The 16,578-nt window shown below is 38.0% G+C and overlaps 1 protein-coding gene across 1 annotated transcript in view; it reads right to left on the reverse strand.

The window, feature by feature from the left end:
• Top6bl (TOP6B like initiator of meiotic double strand breaks) overlaps positions 1-15,884 on the reverse strand; it is a 94,368-nt gene extending 78,484 nt beyond the window's left edge. The window contains exons 1-3 of the mRNA XM_046445137.2: positions 15,743-15,884; positions 14,086-14,224; positions 6,127-6,180 (exon numbers count right to left, since the gene is read on the reverse strand). Coding sequence (XP_046301093.1) covers positions 6,127-6,180; positions 14,086-14,224; positions 15,743-15,772 — 223 coding nt within the window. The 5' untranslated portion in view covers positions 15,773-15,884. The remainder of the gene's footprint in view (positions 1-6,126; positions 6,181-14,085; positions 14,225-15,742) is intronic.
• Between the last annotated feature and the right edge of the window lie 694 nt (positions 15,885-16,578).

Here is a 16,578-nt window from a genome sequence, read left to right on the forward strand (position 1 = left end):
CTAACACTGAGCCACAACTCCAGCCCATTAAGGCCTTTTTTTAATGTACTCTAAATATTAGACTCATTTCTAGGTTGTCCTCTTACACCCTCTTCTTGAGGTTCTGAGGTATGGAACTAAAGACTTATGTTTTCAGCTTTTTTGATGGTCAAATCCATCTTTTCACTTGAGCTTGATACTAACTTTTGAAGCACAAAAGTTTTTTGTTTTGTTTTGTGGTGCTGGGGATAGAACCCAGAGCCTCTCACACATGCTAGGCAAGCGCTCAATCACTGACCTATACCCCTAGCCCTTGAAGCACAAAAATTTTTCATATTGGATGAAGTCCAGTTAATCTATTTTCTTTTGATTACTTGTGCTTTAAAAGTCATATGTTAGAAAATACTGGCCAATCCAAGGTCATGAAGATTTGTTTTCTTCTAAGACTTACATTATTAACTCAGATTTAGGTCTTTGATCCATTTTTTAGTTAATACAGTTCCTCTCAGGAATTCTGATAATAAGAGCTATCCTTTTGCTCATCTTTGATAATCCAAGTTCAAAAAGAAAAGAAATGGCCTGGTGCGGTGGCACACATTTTTAACCTAGTGGTTCTGGAGGCTGAGGCAGGAAGATCACAAATTCAAAGCCACCCTCAGCAATTTATCAAGTCCCAAAGCAACTTAATGAGACCCTGTCTCTAAATAAAATATAAGAAAAAGGGCTAAGGATATGTCTCAATGGTTAAGTGCCACTGGGTTCAATACCTGGTACAAGAAGGAAAGGGGGGTTGTGGGGAGAGAGAGATAAAGCAGGGAGAGGGAGGAGAGGAAGGGAAAGAAAGGAAGAGAAAAGAAAAAGTCAGTCTCACTCAAATGTGGTCCTGTCAACTTCTCTATTAAAAGCACCCTTTCCCAACAAATTATAAGACACCAAAATTAAATTTAGGGGAAAAGAGTCTCTTTGACACCAGAAGCTAAACTATAGGGAAGAGATAAAGATGGAACTATCATAACCATATAATCATATATTAACAGCAAAGAAGTCCTTCCTAATTACAAGGACTAGTATTCTTATATAGTATTTTGAAAACAAAAAGTTCCAACTTGGAAATGTTTTTTTTTTAATGTTCAAAAACATTTGAACATTAAAAAAATGCCAAACTGTATAAAATTAAATTACATCAACAAACATGGGAGAGCTGAGTATGTACTAAGTGGTAGAGCACTTGTCTAGGCATGCATGAGGCTCTGGGTTCAATCCCCAAAATAAAATAAAAAGTAAACAAGGGAATAAAAATTTATTTTCAAAATATAGGTAAATAAATAAATATAATGTAAATAAAAGAGACAGGAAAAAAAACAGCAAAATGAATAGAGACTGCCAGGTGCAGTGGTATACACCTGTAATCGCAGTTATTCAGAAGTCTGAGGCAGGAAGATTGCAAGTTCAAGGCCAGCCTGGGCAACTTAGCAAGATCCTTAAAATAACATAAGAATAAAAAGGGGGCTGGGTTTGTGGCTCAGTGGTAGAACACTTGCCTAGTATGCATGAGGCACTGGGTTCGATCCTCAATGCCACATTTGAAAAATAAATAAATAAACAAAATTAAGGTATTGTGTCCATCTACAAATAAAAAATTTTACAAAGAATAAAAAGGGGTAGGGGTACAGCTCAGTAGAAGAGTGCTTGCCTATCGTGCATGAAACCCTGGATTCAATGCCCATTAATATTAAAGAAATAAATACCTATGAATATGAATTTTCCACCATTTCACCCATATTCCCTTATTTTATCTCTCCTCTTTTTATCTTCACTTCAGTAAGGGTATAATAAAAAGTAGTCTCCAGATTTGAGCAAGAGGGATGAACAGGACCAATTATGTTTCACTAAGTAGATATTTGTGAGACAAGTAGTTCTACACAGTGAATAATATATGCATAAGTGGAATTATAAATAAGTGGACAAGTATACAATGTATAATGGTATTGCATATATTTAAATGTAATGAGATATTTTAAACACACAAGAATTTATCTCTCTTAATGGGCATCATTCTACAAAGGGGATTATTCTCATTGACAGAAGGCACCAAATATGGTCTGAGGTTTTTTTATTCTAATAAGCAAATCAGACATCATTATAGAAGGAACATGAAGCTATTTTAAAATTAATAAGTAATAATCCTGTATTATAAAAGGCAAAATTAACAAAAAATTCAATTAGATAATATAGGAAAGGGGCTCGGGATGTGGCTCAAGTGATAGCGTGCTCGCCTGGCATGCGTGAGGCACTGGGTTCAATCCTCAGCACCACATAAAAATAAATAAAGATATTGTGTCCATCTAAAACTAAAAAATAAATATTAAAAAAAAAGATAACACAGAAGAGAAAACCCTGCCCCTCAAAAAGCCAAGATTTCTAATCCTAAAGAATATAAGAGTGTTATATTACTAGAAGGAGTGGAACAAGCAATACAAGTCAGTTTCCAGAATATGAACCCCATTTTAGTCACACATATTACAGAGGAACTCATAAATAGAATAGTATTACTGACAAAGCCATTCCACTGGAGTTTAGGAGATACATTTGTAATAGAGAAGGAAAAATAAGTCTCATCAGCATAGAAATGATAAAGTTTAAAAGCAGAAAAACTGTCTGAACTTAAAAAATGATGCAGAACAAAGGAAGAAAAACATTACTAGTGACTGAACTTTGGGGACTACCCTCCAAGTTACCAAAAGAAGCACCTTGAACATATCTCTATTAGAGTCCCTACCATACTACATTTCATTTGCAGAGCTGCCTCTCCTTCCCATGACCTCTGTGGCAAAGCAGATGTTAAGTTTACTGAATCAATGTATGAATAGTTAGGGACCAGAAAAGAAAGGGGAAAAAAAACCACAAATCATTAGAAAGGCTAGGAAACTAGAGAGAATACTGGGTTATTGCTTATTAATTCAGCATTAAAATGTCCCAAAACATGACTATTTTGAATAGGAGATGATCTAAAATATTCCTGATCTAGAGAAAAAGTACCCTGCTACCATACTGATAGAATAGATTTAAGAACAAAGAAAACTGAAGCTGGATGGCTCTATAAAAGTCTAGTTCCCCCAAAGAGAAGTGACCTTACTTTAGGCACTGAGATAAATCAATAAAGATGACAATATACACTGAATTCAGAGGCATACTATTAATTTTGTATAGATAAATAATTCTTTTTTAATATTTATTTTTTAGGTGTAGATGGACACAACACAATACCTTTATTTTTATGTGGTGCTGAGGATCGAACCTGGGCCCTGCCCGTGCTAGGCAAGCACTCTACCGCTGAGCCACAATCCCAGCCCAATAAATAATTCTTTAGCTTCTGGAAATTTGATGATTAATGAATGAGATGCCAGATGAAGCTGAATAAACTGTGATGGACCAATTTAAAGCAGTTTGATAACAGTATTAGAGGAATGCTAAATAAATAATAATAGTAATAAGGGCATAATTAATGGTGCATAAGAGGGAGTTAAGGGATTCTTGGCCAATTTCCTTTGTGAGCTTCACTGAGTAATTCATGTCACTAATTGGTATGAATAAACAGCTTTATGGAGTGGAAGTTAGTATTATGAGCCCTAACAGCTGAAGAGAAGACTTAGGCTGCAGTTGGCTATTAGAGGTGATTGGCCATGAACAAAAGACTCGATTTTTACTATGTACTTTATGTGCAATACATTTTTGTACAGAGTCACCTATTCTTTATCACAGGGATATAAAAATAGACTAAACAAAATTGCTTTGAGCTTTTAAAATAATAGTTAAATTAAAACGAAGTCACCGTGACACGTTTAAAATTTGTATTAGCATGATAAACAGGTGATTATGCCATAAATGATACTCAATACTTCCTCCCTAGTAATAACAATAATAAAAACCATTCCCTTGTTCTTATGAGCTTTTCATTCTTTCAAAGCACTTTCACAAATATTAATTGAAGAAGCAGTCTTGGGCTGGGGATGTGGCTCAAGCGGTAGCGCGCTCGCCTGGCATGCGTGCGGCCCGGGTTCGATCCTCAGCACCACATACAAATAAAAATGTTGTGTCCACCGAAAACTAAAAAATAAATATTACAATTATTAAAAAAAAAAAAACAACTTTATTTAAAAAAAAAAAAAAAAAAAAAAAAAAGAAGCAGTCTTATGTATAATCTGACCACTCCTTGTACAAGCATATTAAATATGGGTTTATGTTATAGGAAATACTCCTATCTCCTCCCTAGTAGTAATAATATACTCCCTTTTATTTTCATTTCTTTCAAAGCACTTTTATACATATTAACTAGAACAGTGAAATTAGGAATGATCCTTCCCTTCTTTGCATCATCCCAAGGGTGTAATCCAAAAAAAAAGAGAATCTAAAAATCAATAAGTAAACTAGATGATTTTGAGGCAGTTAACCCCTAATTCCTGAATATGAATTTGAATCACCCAACAGTCTCTGAACAGAGCAACTCTCCAGAACACTAAGTGAATTCTCCCTTTCTTTTAGGCATAAACTTAGGAGGCAGTTAAAAAGAATGATTAAGATATTGTAAGTATCCTGGGTGCGATGGCCCATGCCTGTAATTCCAGTGGCTTGGGAGGCCGAGGCAGGAAGATCGGGAGGTCAAAACCAGCCTCAGCAACTTAGGCAGGCACTAAGCAACTCAGTAAAACCCTGTCTCTAAATAAAATACAAAATAGGGCTGGGGATGTGGCTCAGTGGTTGAGTGCTCCTGAGTTAAATTCCCAGTACCAAAAAAAAAAAAGATAAGTATGAACACAAGATAGAAAATTAACACTAGCTACAACTCCTCTGTATGAACACCAGGCCTAAAGTATATTGAATACTCAATAAATCATTGCAATTATTGCTAAAAGAAGAGCATTCTACTCAAACTCAAGATTATCTGTTCAAAAGATAAAAATAAACATCTCATATTTTTTATTACTTTTCCACCACAATTACTATTTTTATGTGTATGTACAAGAAACCAGAACCTAAACAAAATTGGAATCACAGGGCAAAGGCTGAGACCTATTAAAAATTTAAAGATACAAACAGTTGGAAGCTAGATTCCAAGGGCCAACGCAAGGCAAGGCAAGGCAACAGGGGCCTGATGGCCCTTAATTCATCAAGCAAGCATTTTTCAAGTCCTCATTCTTAAGCTAAAATTTACTCCAAAGAAGCAGTTTCAAAAGGTAGAATTATTACCTACATATTTGTGTCTTTAGAGTATTCATCTTGTAACTGAATTACAAAAATAGTTTCTTCCTTTTGTCTGGTATGACCAAGATGAAGGGAGATACTTTGAGATAAACAACAACTCGAGTTGCTGGAAATCTGGACATAAATTAAAATTTTAAATTGATTTTCATTTTACAAAGTTTGCAATTACACTAAGAAAACCTGAAACTTAAAACAACCCAATGGGGGCTGGGGTTGTAGCTCAGCAGTAGAGTGTTTGCCTAGCATGATCGATCCTCAGCACCACATAAAAATAAATAAAATAAAGGTAATGTGTCCAACTACAACTAAAAAATAAATATTTAAAAAAAATAAAACAACCCAATGGTGATAAACTTCATAAACATTTATTATATAACATATACCTTTCTAGTATAGCTTTTTGGTTGTTTCCAGTTTAATACACAACATATTTTCTTAAAACTAGGACTAATGGTCACTAAAACCCCGAAACCACTTCAGTTTTGGCATATATTGTAAAATACAATATTAATACTAGTCAAAATCATTTTCAGTAAAAGCATTCTCTATGTATTCTTTTGTTTAACTAGATGGTAACAAATACTTCACTAAATTTTTTACCTGAGGCTGTATACAGAGTAGTCAGGTAAAATATTCTTGTATCTATATGGTTTTATAGATCATCTTTCAATGGAGTTGCCAGATAAAATACTGCAGGCTAAAATTTTACATGAGACATAATTGTACTAAAAAAAGTTATTATCATCAGAAATTCAAATTTAAATGGGCATCCTGAATTTTTACTTACTAAATCTGGCAGCTCTTTCAGTATAAGTCTGTTTTAGAAAATACCAAATTCATCGCCAGTAAGAGATTTAGTCTTGTAAAAGCTGTGTAATTCTTTACCTTTTTGTAACTTCTTGAGGACCAAGCCACCACAAATGCTTCTTGCAGAAGCAACTGTAACAGAATACAAAGAAATATCATAAATAAAACAATTAAATGGATCTTATTTTTTAAAATAAGGGCTAGAGATACAGCTCAGTGGTAGGCTGTTTGCCTAGAAGGGGAAAGGCCCAAGATCAATCTCAGCACTTCCCCCAACCCTCACCCTAACACATCAACTGCCAAGTCTGAAAACACTATTTATAGATGCATAACATCAAAAAGAGACCCTATTAATGAGTTCAATTAAAAAAAAAAGAAAAAGAAAAAGAACAAACGAACCATGAGGCTGCAATGACTGTTTGGGAGGCAGAATAATTTCTTTGCAATGATAACCAAATGGCAAGTCTTTTTACCTATAGTCAACAACTAATTATATTTAACACTAGGACATCCCCTTTGGATGCTACAACACCTTACAGAAAAGGAGTATGAGAAGACTGCAAATTGAGTATCTGAGTAATCTGAGTATATATAACTCATATTCCAATATAAATTAAAAATTTGGCCCTACTTTTAACCAATTTTACTCTCAAATATATTTTACTACACTATCAGGTAAGAATTCTTTATACCTACAATTCTAAATCTAAACATTAGAACATTTAGAGCAATAACTCTTCAGGACAGATGGTGAAGGAGGAGGCAGGCACTTAAGAAGGGTTTTGATCAGACCACCTGGAGGTTTTTGCTTTAAGACTGTAAGAACATTGTCACAGGAGCCAACAGAAATATCTCTATCCCTTAGAAAATGTGTATTCTGCATGCAGGGAATAATGATTCAGAATCACTGAACTAGAGTGAGAAATACCACCATTCTTCAAACGTATATTGTTCAATGCAATAGTTAGAAGCTACAAGTAGCTATTTAAAATTTGGCTAGATTAAATTAAAATTTCAGTTCCTCAGCCACAGTAGTCATATTTCAAGTGGTCAACAGTACAGATAAAGAACAAATCTGTCATCACAAAAAGGTTATATTAGAAAGCAAGGCTCTACATCTCCAGATTTTAAATGATTCTGGATGAGATAGGTACAGTGGTGCACACCTATAATCCTGATAACATAGAAGGTTAAGGCAGGAGAACTGCAAATTGGAGGCCAGCTTAGAAAACTTAATGAGACCCTGTTTCAAAATAAAAATAAAAAGAGCTGAGGATATAGCTCAGTGGTACAACACCCCTGGATTCAAATCCCAGTACCCTCCCAAAATGATTCTGAACAAAAGACATACTTCAAAAGGCCAGAGCCCAAGTATCACTGAATATTTAGCAAAAGACTGTCTTCTTTTTTTCTGAATGTTCCTCATAGGCACATACTGGTTCTAACATAAGGGAAAATGGGTCATTGAGACAGAGATGGCAGATATAAGTAGATATAATCAAGTTAAGATTAAGTCACATTGGATTAGGGTGGCAGGTCTACACTAATCACTAATAAAGAGCAAAGGACAATCACAAGAAAAAAAGCCACAACCTAATTATCTTGTTGTATGCGTAAGATATTTCTAAAATACATATCACACCATGTCTTCAATGTCCCTTCTTAGTTTTAATGAGTATCATATCAACAACTGTTGAAAACAAGCCACTTTTGGTGAACATTCTCAAAGAGAACAATCATTTCACCCGCTCCACAGCCCATCTAGTCACCAGTTTTCAGCTAGACTTCTAGTGTACCTACTAAAGTAATAACGTGCTATCCTTCAGAGGCAAAGATGACAGTAGGGTCTTATCTGTAAAATACACATTTTTAAGCATGTATTCTCCAAAATTCCCTGTACTGAAGAGTATCTTTAAAGTGAGCAAGGGGTGCTATAATATATAGCATTTACCAAACATTCTGTTGCACAGTTTACATTGGCAAATAAAGGTTGTAAGAAGATCCACAATAAAGAAACCTGTGTCATTTATTTATTTTTGATACTGGGGATTGAACTCAGGGGCACTCAACCACTGAGCCACATCCCCAGCCCTATTTTGTATTTTATTTAGAGTATATTTTGTATATTTATTTAGGGTCTCACTAGTTGCTTAGAGCCTTGCCATTGCTGAGACTGACCTTGAACTTGTGATCCTCCTGCTCAGCCTCCCAAGCCACTGGGATTATAGATGTGAACCACTGCGTCTGGTGAAACCCATGTTATTTTAACCAGCATTTCCCAATTTAGATGACTACATAACTCCTTTCCCATAACTCTAATATAATTAAACATCTTATTCCACACATTTTTAGAAAAATTGTGATAAGTAATCATATTGGTTAAAACCTTCAATAGTTACCTGAAAGAAAAAACTAGTCATCTCTCTGCTTTTTATAAATGGATCCTTTCAGATATAAAATCTGCTAGTTTAGGAGCTGGGCATGGTGGCACACACTGGTAGTCCCAGCTAGTTGAGAGGCTGAGGCAGGAGGACTGCTTGAGTCCCAGAGTCAGGCCAACCTGAGCGAACAAAGTGAGAGCCCAAATCAAAAAAAAGAAAAGAAAATTTGCTAGTTTTGTGGGCTAAATTACATATCCCTAAAAGATACTTTGAAGTACTAAGTAGATATAATCAAGTTAAGATTAAGTCACATTGGATTAGGGTGGTCCAGTGATTGCTAATGATATGAGAAGGCTACGTGAAGGCACAAACACAAAGGAAAACATCATATGAAGATGAAATGACACATTTACAAGCCAAGAAACAGAAAGGATTGTCGGGGCTGGGGATGTGGCTCAAGCGGTAGCGCGCTCGCCTGGCATGCGTGCGGCCCGGGTTCGATCCTCAGCACCACATACAAACAAAAATGTTGTGTCCGCCTAAAGCTAAAAAATAAATACTAAAATTCTCTCTCTCTCTCTCTTAAAAAAAAAAGAAACAGAAAGGATTGTTGGCAACCCCCAGAAGCAAGGAAAGGCAGAGAACAGATTTCTCCCACAGAGTCTCCAGAAGGAAGCAACCACTTACACCTTTATATTGGACTTCTAGTCTCCAAAATTGTGAGGATACATTTAATTTTTTAAAAGCCACCCAGTTAGTGATACTTTGTTACAGCAGCCCTGGATAACTAATACATATTCTTCCTCATCAGTGGTTTCAAACCAAATTTAAAAGATGCTACTTTGCACTTCCAGATAAAGAAGGCAGACTTAACATATGCATCTATTAAACTTTCATAAAATAGAACAGAGATTTTTTTTTAAGACAAAAAGCTCACAAGGCTAAAAGAGAAAAGAAAAGCCAGGCATGGCGGCCCACGCCTGTAATCCTAGCAGCTCGGGAGGCTGAGGCAGGAGGATTGGGAGTTCAAAGCCAGTCTCAGCAAAAGCAAGGTGCTAATAAGCAACTCAATGAGACCCTGTCTCCAAATAAAATCCAAAATACAGCTGGGGATGTGGCTCAGTGGTCGAGTGCCCTTGAGTTCAATCCCTGGTACCCCCCCACCCCAAAAAAGAAAAGAATAATATAATAAAATTCTAGAAATTAAAAAACAGAAGGGCAATAGGAAAGGATTTTGAAGACCTGAGAAATTTAATTATAAGGAGAAAGGAGAAAAGCCATAAAACCACCTGAATTATACAACAAAATCCCCAAAGACTCAGGAATGGCAGTATCAGGATCTCTGGAAATAGGGTTAAGATGAGTTGAAATACTCAACTGAAAAAAATGAATTTCAGTAAAGCTTTACTTTCTCTCCTAGACTCATTCTAGGGACTGGTCCTCCCAAATTTGGTACGGATAGGGGAGAAGCTGTTCTTCCAACATGAAAAACAGAAATCAGATCAAGTAGAAAAAGTAATAGCAACAGGAATTACAGAAAGCTTTTTGTTAAAAAAATTTCTGTATACTCAGAAAGATGAGATGGAGCCCTCAAACAAATGCAAGATGCTAAATAATAAAGAAAGTGGGGGCCAGGCAGTGGCACATGCCTATAATCCCAACAACTCTGGAGGCTGAGAAAGGAGGTCACAAATTCAAGATCAGCTTCAGCAACTTAGTAAGGCCCTAAGCAATTTAGGGAGATCATCTCAAATAAAAAATAAAGGGTGGGGGCTGGAGTTGTGGCTCAGTGGCACAGCACTTGCCTAGCATGTGTGAGGCACCAGGTTTGATCCTCAGCACTACATATAAATAAATAAATAATAAAGGTACATCAACCAAAAAATATTTTTAAAAATAAAATAAATAAAGGGAATGGAGGTATAGCTCGGTAGTAAAGCGTCTCTGGGTTCAATCCCCAGTAACACTGACCCCCACAAAAAAAAGAAAAGAAAGAAAAAGAAAAGGGAAATGCTCTTGGAAATAAAAACTGTGATGCAGAAATGAGAACATCCATCAAATGTTAGAAAAGAAATGTGAGAAAGTTGCCTAGAAAGTAGAAAAGATGAAAAATAGGACAAAAAGATTTTTAAAAAACAGTTTAGAGGGGCTGGGGATGTGGCTCAAGCAGTAGCACGCTTGCCTGGCGTGCGTGCGGCCCGGGTTCGATCCTCAGCACCACATACAAACAAGGATGTTGTGTCCGCCAAAAACTAAAAAATAAATATTGAATCTCTCTCTCTCTCTCTCTCTCTCTCTCTCTCTCTCTCTCTCTCTCTCTTTAAAAAAAACAGTTTAGAAAATCCAATATCTAAATGATAAAAGTTGAAAAAGAAAAAAAATGCAAGGGAAATTTTTATAGAAATTTTAAAGGACATGAGTTTATAAATTGAAAAGGACCATTAAGCACTGAGCACAATGGAGGAAAATAGACCTACAACAAGGCACATCACTGTGAATTTTGAAGAACAGGGACTGTAGTAGACTGCTGGTACTCACAAATATCCTGTTCTCTTCTTCCTGAGCATACAACTTCACCATCTCCCTCGCAAATGCAGAGCACTGTGGCAATAAGACTAATGGAAAGGGAGCAGGAATAATACACATGATTTCCAAGTCTACCCTGTGAAAATCTTTGACTTCTAATAAGCCTTGCTCTCTTTCCCCATCCTTAGCTGAACTGGAGAGACCTTAAAGAGCCTAGGGGAGGAATCAGTAAGACAAATAGCTTGGATCTTGCATAAAACAAAATACATCTCTATACACACACACTCATCAGACAATAGAATAAAGAAAAAAAATAAACGTTTTCTGTATTAAGCCACTAAGATTTCAGGGTTTGTTATAGCACCTAGCATTATTTACCATAATTAACACAAAGATAAAGATCATTTACACTCGTAAGAACAACCGATCACACACAAAGTAATCAGAAAAAATATAGTTTTCAATAGCAACTCCTGAGGTTAGAAAACAATATGGAAATGTCAATAAAATTCTGAGAAATCAATGCTGACCTAGAATCCTACGCTGAAACTATCAGTCAGTTGTAGAGAGTAAACACTTTCAGAGATGTGATAGCTCAAGAAATTTACCTCCCCAACACTTTCTCAGAAGCTACTAGAGTCCGAGAGCCATCAAAGCAAGTAAAGAAGAAAAGAAAAATGAAGATAATAGGATTCAGGAACCACAAAATCCAACACAAGAGAAAAACTGAAGAAACATCCTGAATAACAATGAATGGAAGATCCTAAGACATTATTTGCCAGAATCAGTAGGTATCAAGTCAAGATTAGAACAGGTCAGAAAATTCTAGTACAGAGTTTTTCATAAGGAAGAAATTGACAGGCTACCTGATGTGTTGGAACATAGTTGATAGTAGATTTAGATAAAAGCTGGAAGTTTGGGGGTTGCCTACATGATAAAAGTACAGAAAACTAAACAATTAATGAAAGATAGAATTTAAAGAAAAGAATCACTTTTCTGGATGACTGTGAATGGCATTTTATGGTCATAATAATGAGAAAATATTGATGTTCATTTCTGGTGGGAAAATTAATAAGAAAAAAACACACATGGTAGAACTGGAGATATGAAAGAGAGCTACCATATTCTATAGTGGGAAGACAATAAATCACACCTCAAAAAAGGAAAATCCATATACAGCTACACAAACATGTTTATAAACCTGTAAATACTGAAATAATCAGCTAAGAGTCGAAACTATTAGTCTCTAGGAGAAGAAAAGTATAAGCATGCAGGGAATTACAGGTCTTGTAAAAAGTTTCATTGAATCTTTTAACTTTTTTTAATATTTATTTATTTTTTAGTTGTAGTTGCACACAGTACCTTTATTTATATGTGGTGCAGAGGATTGAACCCAGGGCCTTGCACATACCAGGAGAGCGCTCTAGCACTGAGCCACAACCCCGGCCCCAAATCTTTTAACTTTTAAAACCATGCACATATATAACTTTAACAAAACCTAAAACTACATAGCATATATATCTTTCTCAAAAAAACAATGATGTGGATTAAAAAAAAAAAAACAATGACGTGGAACTCTGCCTGAAAAGTATTGTTACTGAAAAGCACATGGCACGGTCCTTTTTTTAAAAAAAACTGGTAACTATGAATATATGTACAGAAAAATATGGAATATATACTGAATGTTAGTTAATAATTATTTTGAGTGATTCAATAAGAAGTCTCACTGTCCACAATATGCTTCTGTATTGTAATGTTTTACATCAAGTACCAACTTTTTTCTGCCAAAAAAAATTATAAACATAATTGCATAAAGATCAAAGACAATAAAGAAAAAAGTCCTCTATGTTAGACAGCCTTATGAAGTCCATTAGGCTCAAAATGCCTATGGAATTCAGTTTCTTAACAATTATTGTGGCTCAAGTCCTATTTTGAGTGAAATCAACCCTGCACAAACTAATTCAACCATTTACAGACCAATCGTCACCCTAACCAGTTAGTTAAGCATTTCTCTCATGAATAGGGGAAATTACCCAATCCTAGGGAGTTCATTCAGAGTAACAGCAAACCAATTCATCACACTCTTAAGGATGTTTAACACTAAGTACACAAGGAGAAGAGAGGTTGTTCCTGTTTACGTATGCAAATATCTTAGAGTCCAGTGTACTATCCAATCTGAACTGATCTCCAAGTGACACTCTAAGGCTGATGGGACAACTTCATTACAAAGTATCCTTCAATAACCCCCCCACACACACATACACACACAAAGCCGATCAAAATGTATCAGCTTTCTCTCTCTCTCAAATTTAAAAACAAAAGGCAAAAATGATGAAAGAAAAAGACCAAGTGGAAAGGATATTTTCAAACTAAACTACAGTTCAGGATTATGCTATCCATCATTTCTTTTCCCTTTCCTTTATTGTTTTACTTCTTTTGCAACTGCCTGTCTTGGAAAGAAAAAGTAGGCAAAATTCAATATTGCTGTGAACGAGCAGGTTAAAACCAAAAGCAACTAAAAAGGACCAAAAGCAATGTAAAAGAGGACAACTGACTGAGAACAAGGGGAGAAGGGAGGGCAAGACAGTGTACTGGAGAATATATTTGAACATACATGCATGTATGGAAATATCACAGAGAAACCCATGAATATGTAAAATGAATGTTATAATAAAAAAGAAAAAAAGGCAAAGTAAAATTATTTCTTAGCAATTTTACTTTAAGCCAGTAAAATAAATAATCTTGTGCTATGAGTCATTCTGTTCACCTTTCCTATATGACACACTTGAGAATCTATCACCAGATACTATTACATAATCATTTGGAGTTTGTTTATGGTACTGGGGATTGAACAGAAGGGTGTTCTATCATTGAGGTACACCCCAGACCCTTTTATTTTTTGAGACAGGTTCCACTAAATTGCCCACACAGGCCTGAAACTTGCCATTCTCCTACAGCAACCACTGGAGTAGCAGAGATTATAAGCAGGCACCACTGCTCCCAGCCTTACTTTGGTTATTTTCACTACATGATAAAAGATTATGACTACCTTAACTTTTTACATAAACTATGACATAAATCATGATCAAACGAAAAATAGAAAATCATTAATTTTTCTTCTTTTACTTACTAGTTGTTACACAATGAAGAGCATTTGGCTGGTGCTTGGAATTAATTGCTTCTATGGAAATCATTAGCTGCCCTTCTAGCAACGCTTCCTTTGATTGTCCTGTTTCACATTTCCAGTAAATTATTAAGTATCTTAAAATCTGAAGAATATAATGCAAAGAAAACAAAGTATTCTTTTAAAATTATGGTAATAATAAATTTGTATGACAAATTAATAACTAATTCCCCCTAAATATTGCATTCCTTCTTGTGAAGTGTTAGATTTGCATTGTTCAGAGCAGAGCAACTTAAGAATGAAAACAGTGAAATTCAATGCAGTGCCCAACAAGATAGGAAACTGAAGAAATAAACTGCAGTATTTAGATAAGTACATCTGGAAAGAAAAATTAGGTGGGAATTTTCTTTTTTCCTCCCCAAATAAGCCAACATAAAGACTATGAAAATGAGTGACATCTGATTATGAATCATCTTTATTTTTCATTAAATTAACATTTTTGAGAGTTAAAATATTATTTAAGAGTGTTAGAGGCAAAAATGTCTGGGTTTGAATCTCTGATGCGCCAAATTCCAGAATGGTAGCCCTGGGAAAGTTACTTAACCTCTCTGAATTCAATTCCTCATCTATAAAAATGAGGACAAGGGCTGGAGTTGTAGCTCAGTGGTAGTGCTTAACTGGCTTGTGCAAGGCCGTGGACTGCTCCACCGGCACTGTAGTAAACAACAAAACACAACACTGCACACAATATTTTAAGTTGAATGGAACTCCAATATGTCTGAATAAAACATTTAATCTCGATGACACATTAAAATAAAATATATTTAATTCCATTATTATTCATGAAAAGTAGACTTTCGTTTCAACACTAAGGCAGCACAAGAATTATTACCCTTTCCCCCTTTTTTAAAGGCAGGGAGATCTGAGTAAGAGAACTTGGGAACTAAGATGCTAATTTGTGCCAGAGTTAGCGAAGACGGTTTCCAAGCATTTCCCACACCTTCCTCGCACACCCTGACTTCCTGTGCTCCCTCTGTTCAGATTTCTTGAATCTTCATCCACAAGGCAAGCAGCTGGGAAATTGCACAGCCTAGGTTCTACCGGGTTCTACCATCTGTGAATGTGAAAGCTCTGGGTTCCGCTAACGGGAACAAGGCAGGTGGCCCGGGCCCCTCTCAGCAGCGCTCGGAGGCTGCCAGGCTATTTCACCTGCCCCCAGACGCCTAACAGGACACCCGCTAAGCCTCGCCTTGGGCGATGGCTGTCCCAGTCGGCCACGTGGAGGGCGCTGCACTAGCTCCTCCAGAGACGCGTGAGGCCTCCGGAGCTGTCACTCCGCGGCTCCTGCTCCCTCGCCCCGCCTCAGCCCCTCCCAGCGCGCGTGCGCTGAACCCGGTGTACTCGGTGTCCGGGGAGCTGCAGGGTCCTGTTCCTCACGTGCAGCCAGACCCCCCAACCAGAGCAGCCCGGGCGCGACCCCTGTGCTCCCTGCCCCGCTGTCTCCGCCCTGCGCCGCCGACTTTCACCCATTCCTAGCATCCCTGAATCTTCCTCCTCCACCTCGGGCAACGCCGGCCCTCCTGCCCAAACTTCGTAGCGTCTTCACAAAGAACCTCTCCTCAGAAAGTGGCTTTCTGTGTTTTATCTCCCTCCCCGGCATCACCTCGCAGACGGCCGAGGCCGTCCCCTCCATTCCGGAAGGGTAACAACAGCGGAGCTCAGCCGCGAGATGCCCACAAGCGGCCCCGGCCTCCGGCTCTGCTGGAGCTTCGACCTCCCAGGAGCCCACGCCTGGCCGCGCGAGCCCGTCTCTTCCCGCCGGCGCGCTCGCAAGTCCCGCCCCTGCCCGGCGCGCTTGCGCACTCAGCGCCGCCCGACCCCGGCCTGGAGGAGCCTCGCGGAGCCGCAGAGGCTGGTGGGCGGACAGCGGCCCAGGCCCGGGGCGGGCGGGAGACAGGCAGGCCGCGACTCCTCCCGTAAAGACTTTCCCACGGTGCCTCGGAGACGCAGCCCTCAGCCTTTTTCACGGCGCTCGGAAGCTTTCCTCTACAGGGAGAAGCCGCGGGCGCCTGGGCCGGGACCCTAGCTGGCTCCGGACCCCCAGATGGCCTCGCCTGCTGCCCCCGGCTAGTCTCCTCCGGTTCCCAGATCTAGCGAAGGAAAACCGAACGGCCAGTTAGACTTAGCTTCGGATGAACAATTATTTTTTTAAATCCGTTTGCTAGTCTCGTGCAATATTTAGGACAAAGACTAAAAAATTATTCGTTAATCTGAAATTCAAAACTGAATTTCAGGGCGCCCTATATTTTATCTGGCACCTGTCCAAGCCTCTCCCCAGCCAATTCTAGGGGACCCGGCCTGCCCCACCCCACCAGGCTCTTCCCCTACGTTAACTGCACTAAATGTAGGGCTGACCACAGCTCAGCAAAGGGTTTTCTGCGGGTGTTCCCAGCTGGAAAGAAGGAAGGTGGTCCTAGAGGCTCCAGCTGCTGGACTCCG

This window comes from Marmota monax, unplaced genomic scaffold (genome assembly GCF_021218885.2).
Source record: "Marmota monax isolate L192 unplaced genomic scaffold, Marmota_monax_Labrador192_F-V1.1 WCK01_AAM20220418_F8-fsc00038, whole genome shotgun sequence".
Taxonomy (NCBI): domain Eukaryota; kingdom Metazoa; phylum Chordata; class Mammalia; order Rodentia; family Sciuridae; genus Marmota; species Marmota monax.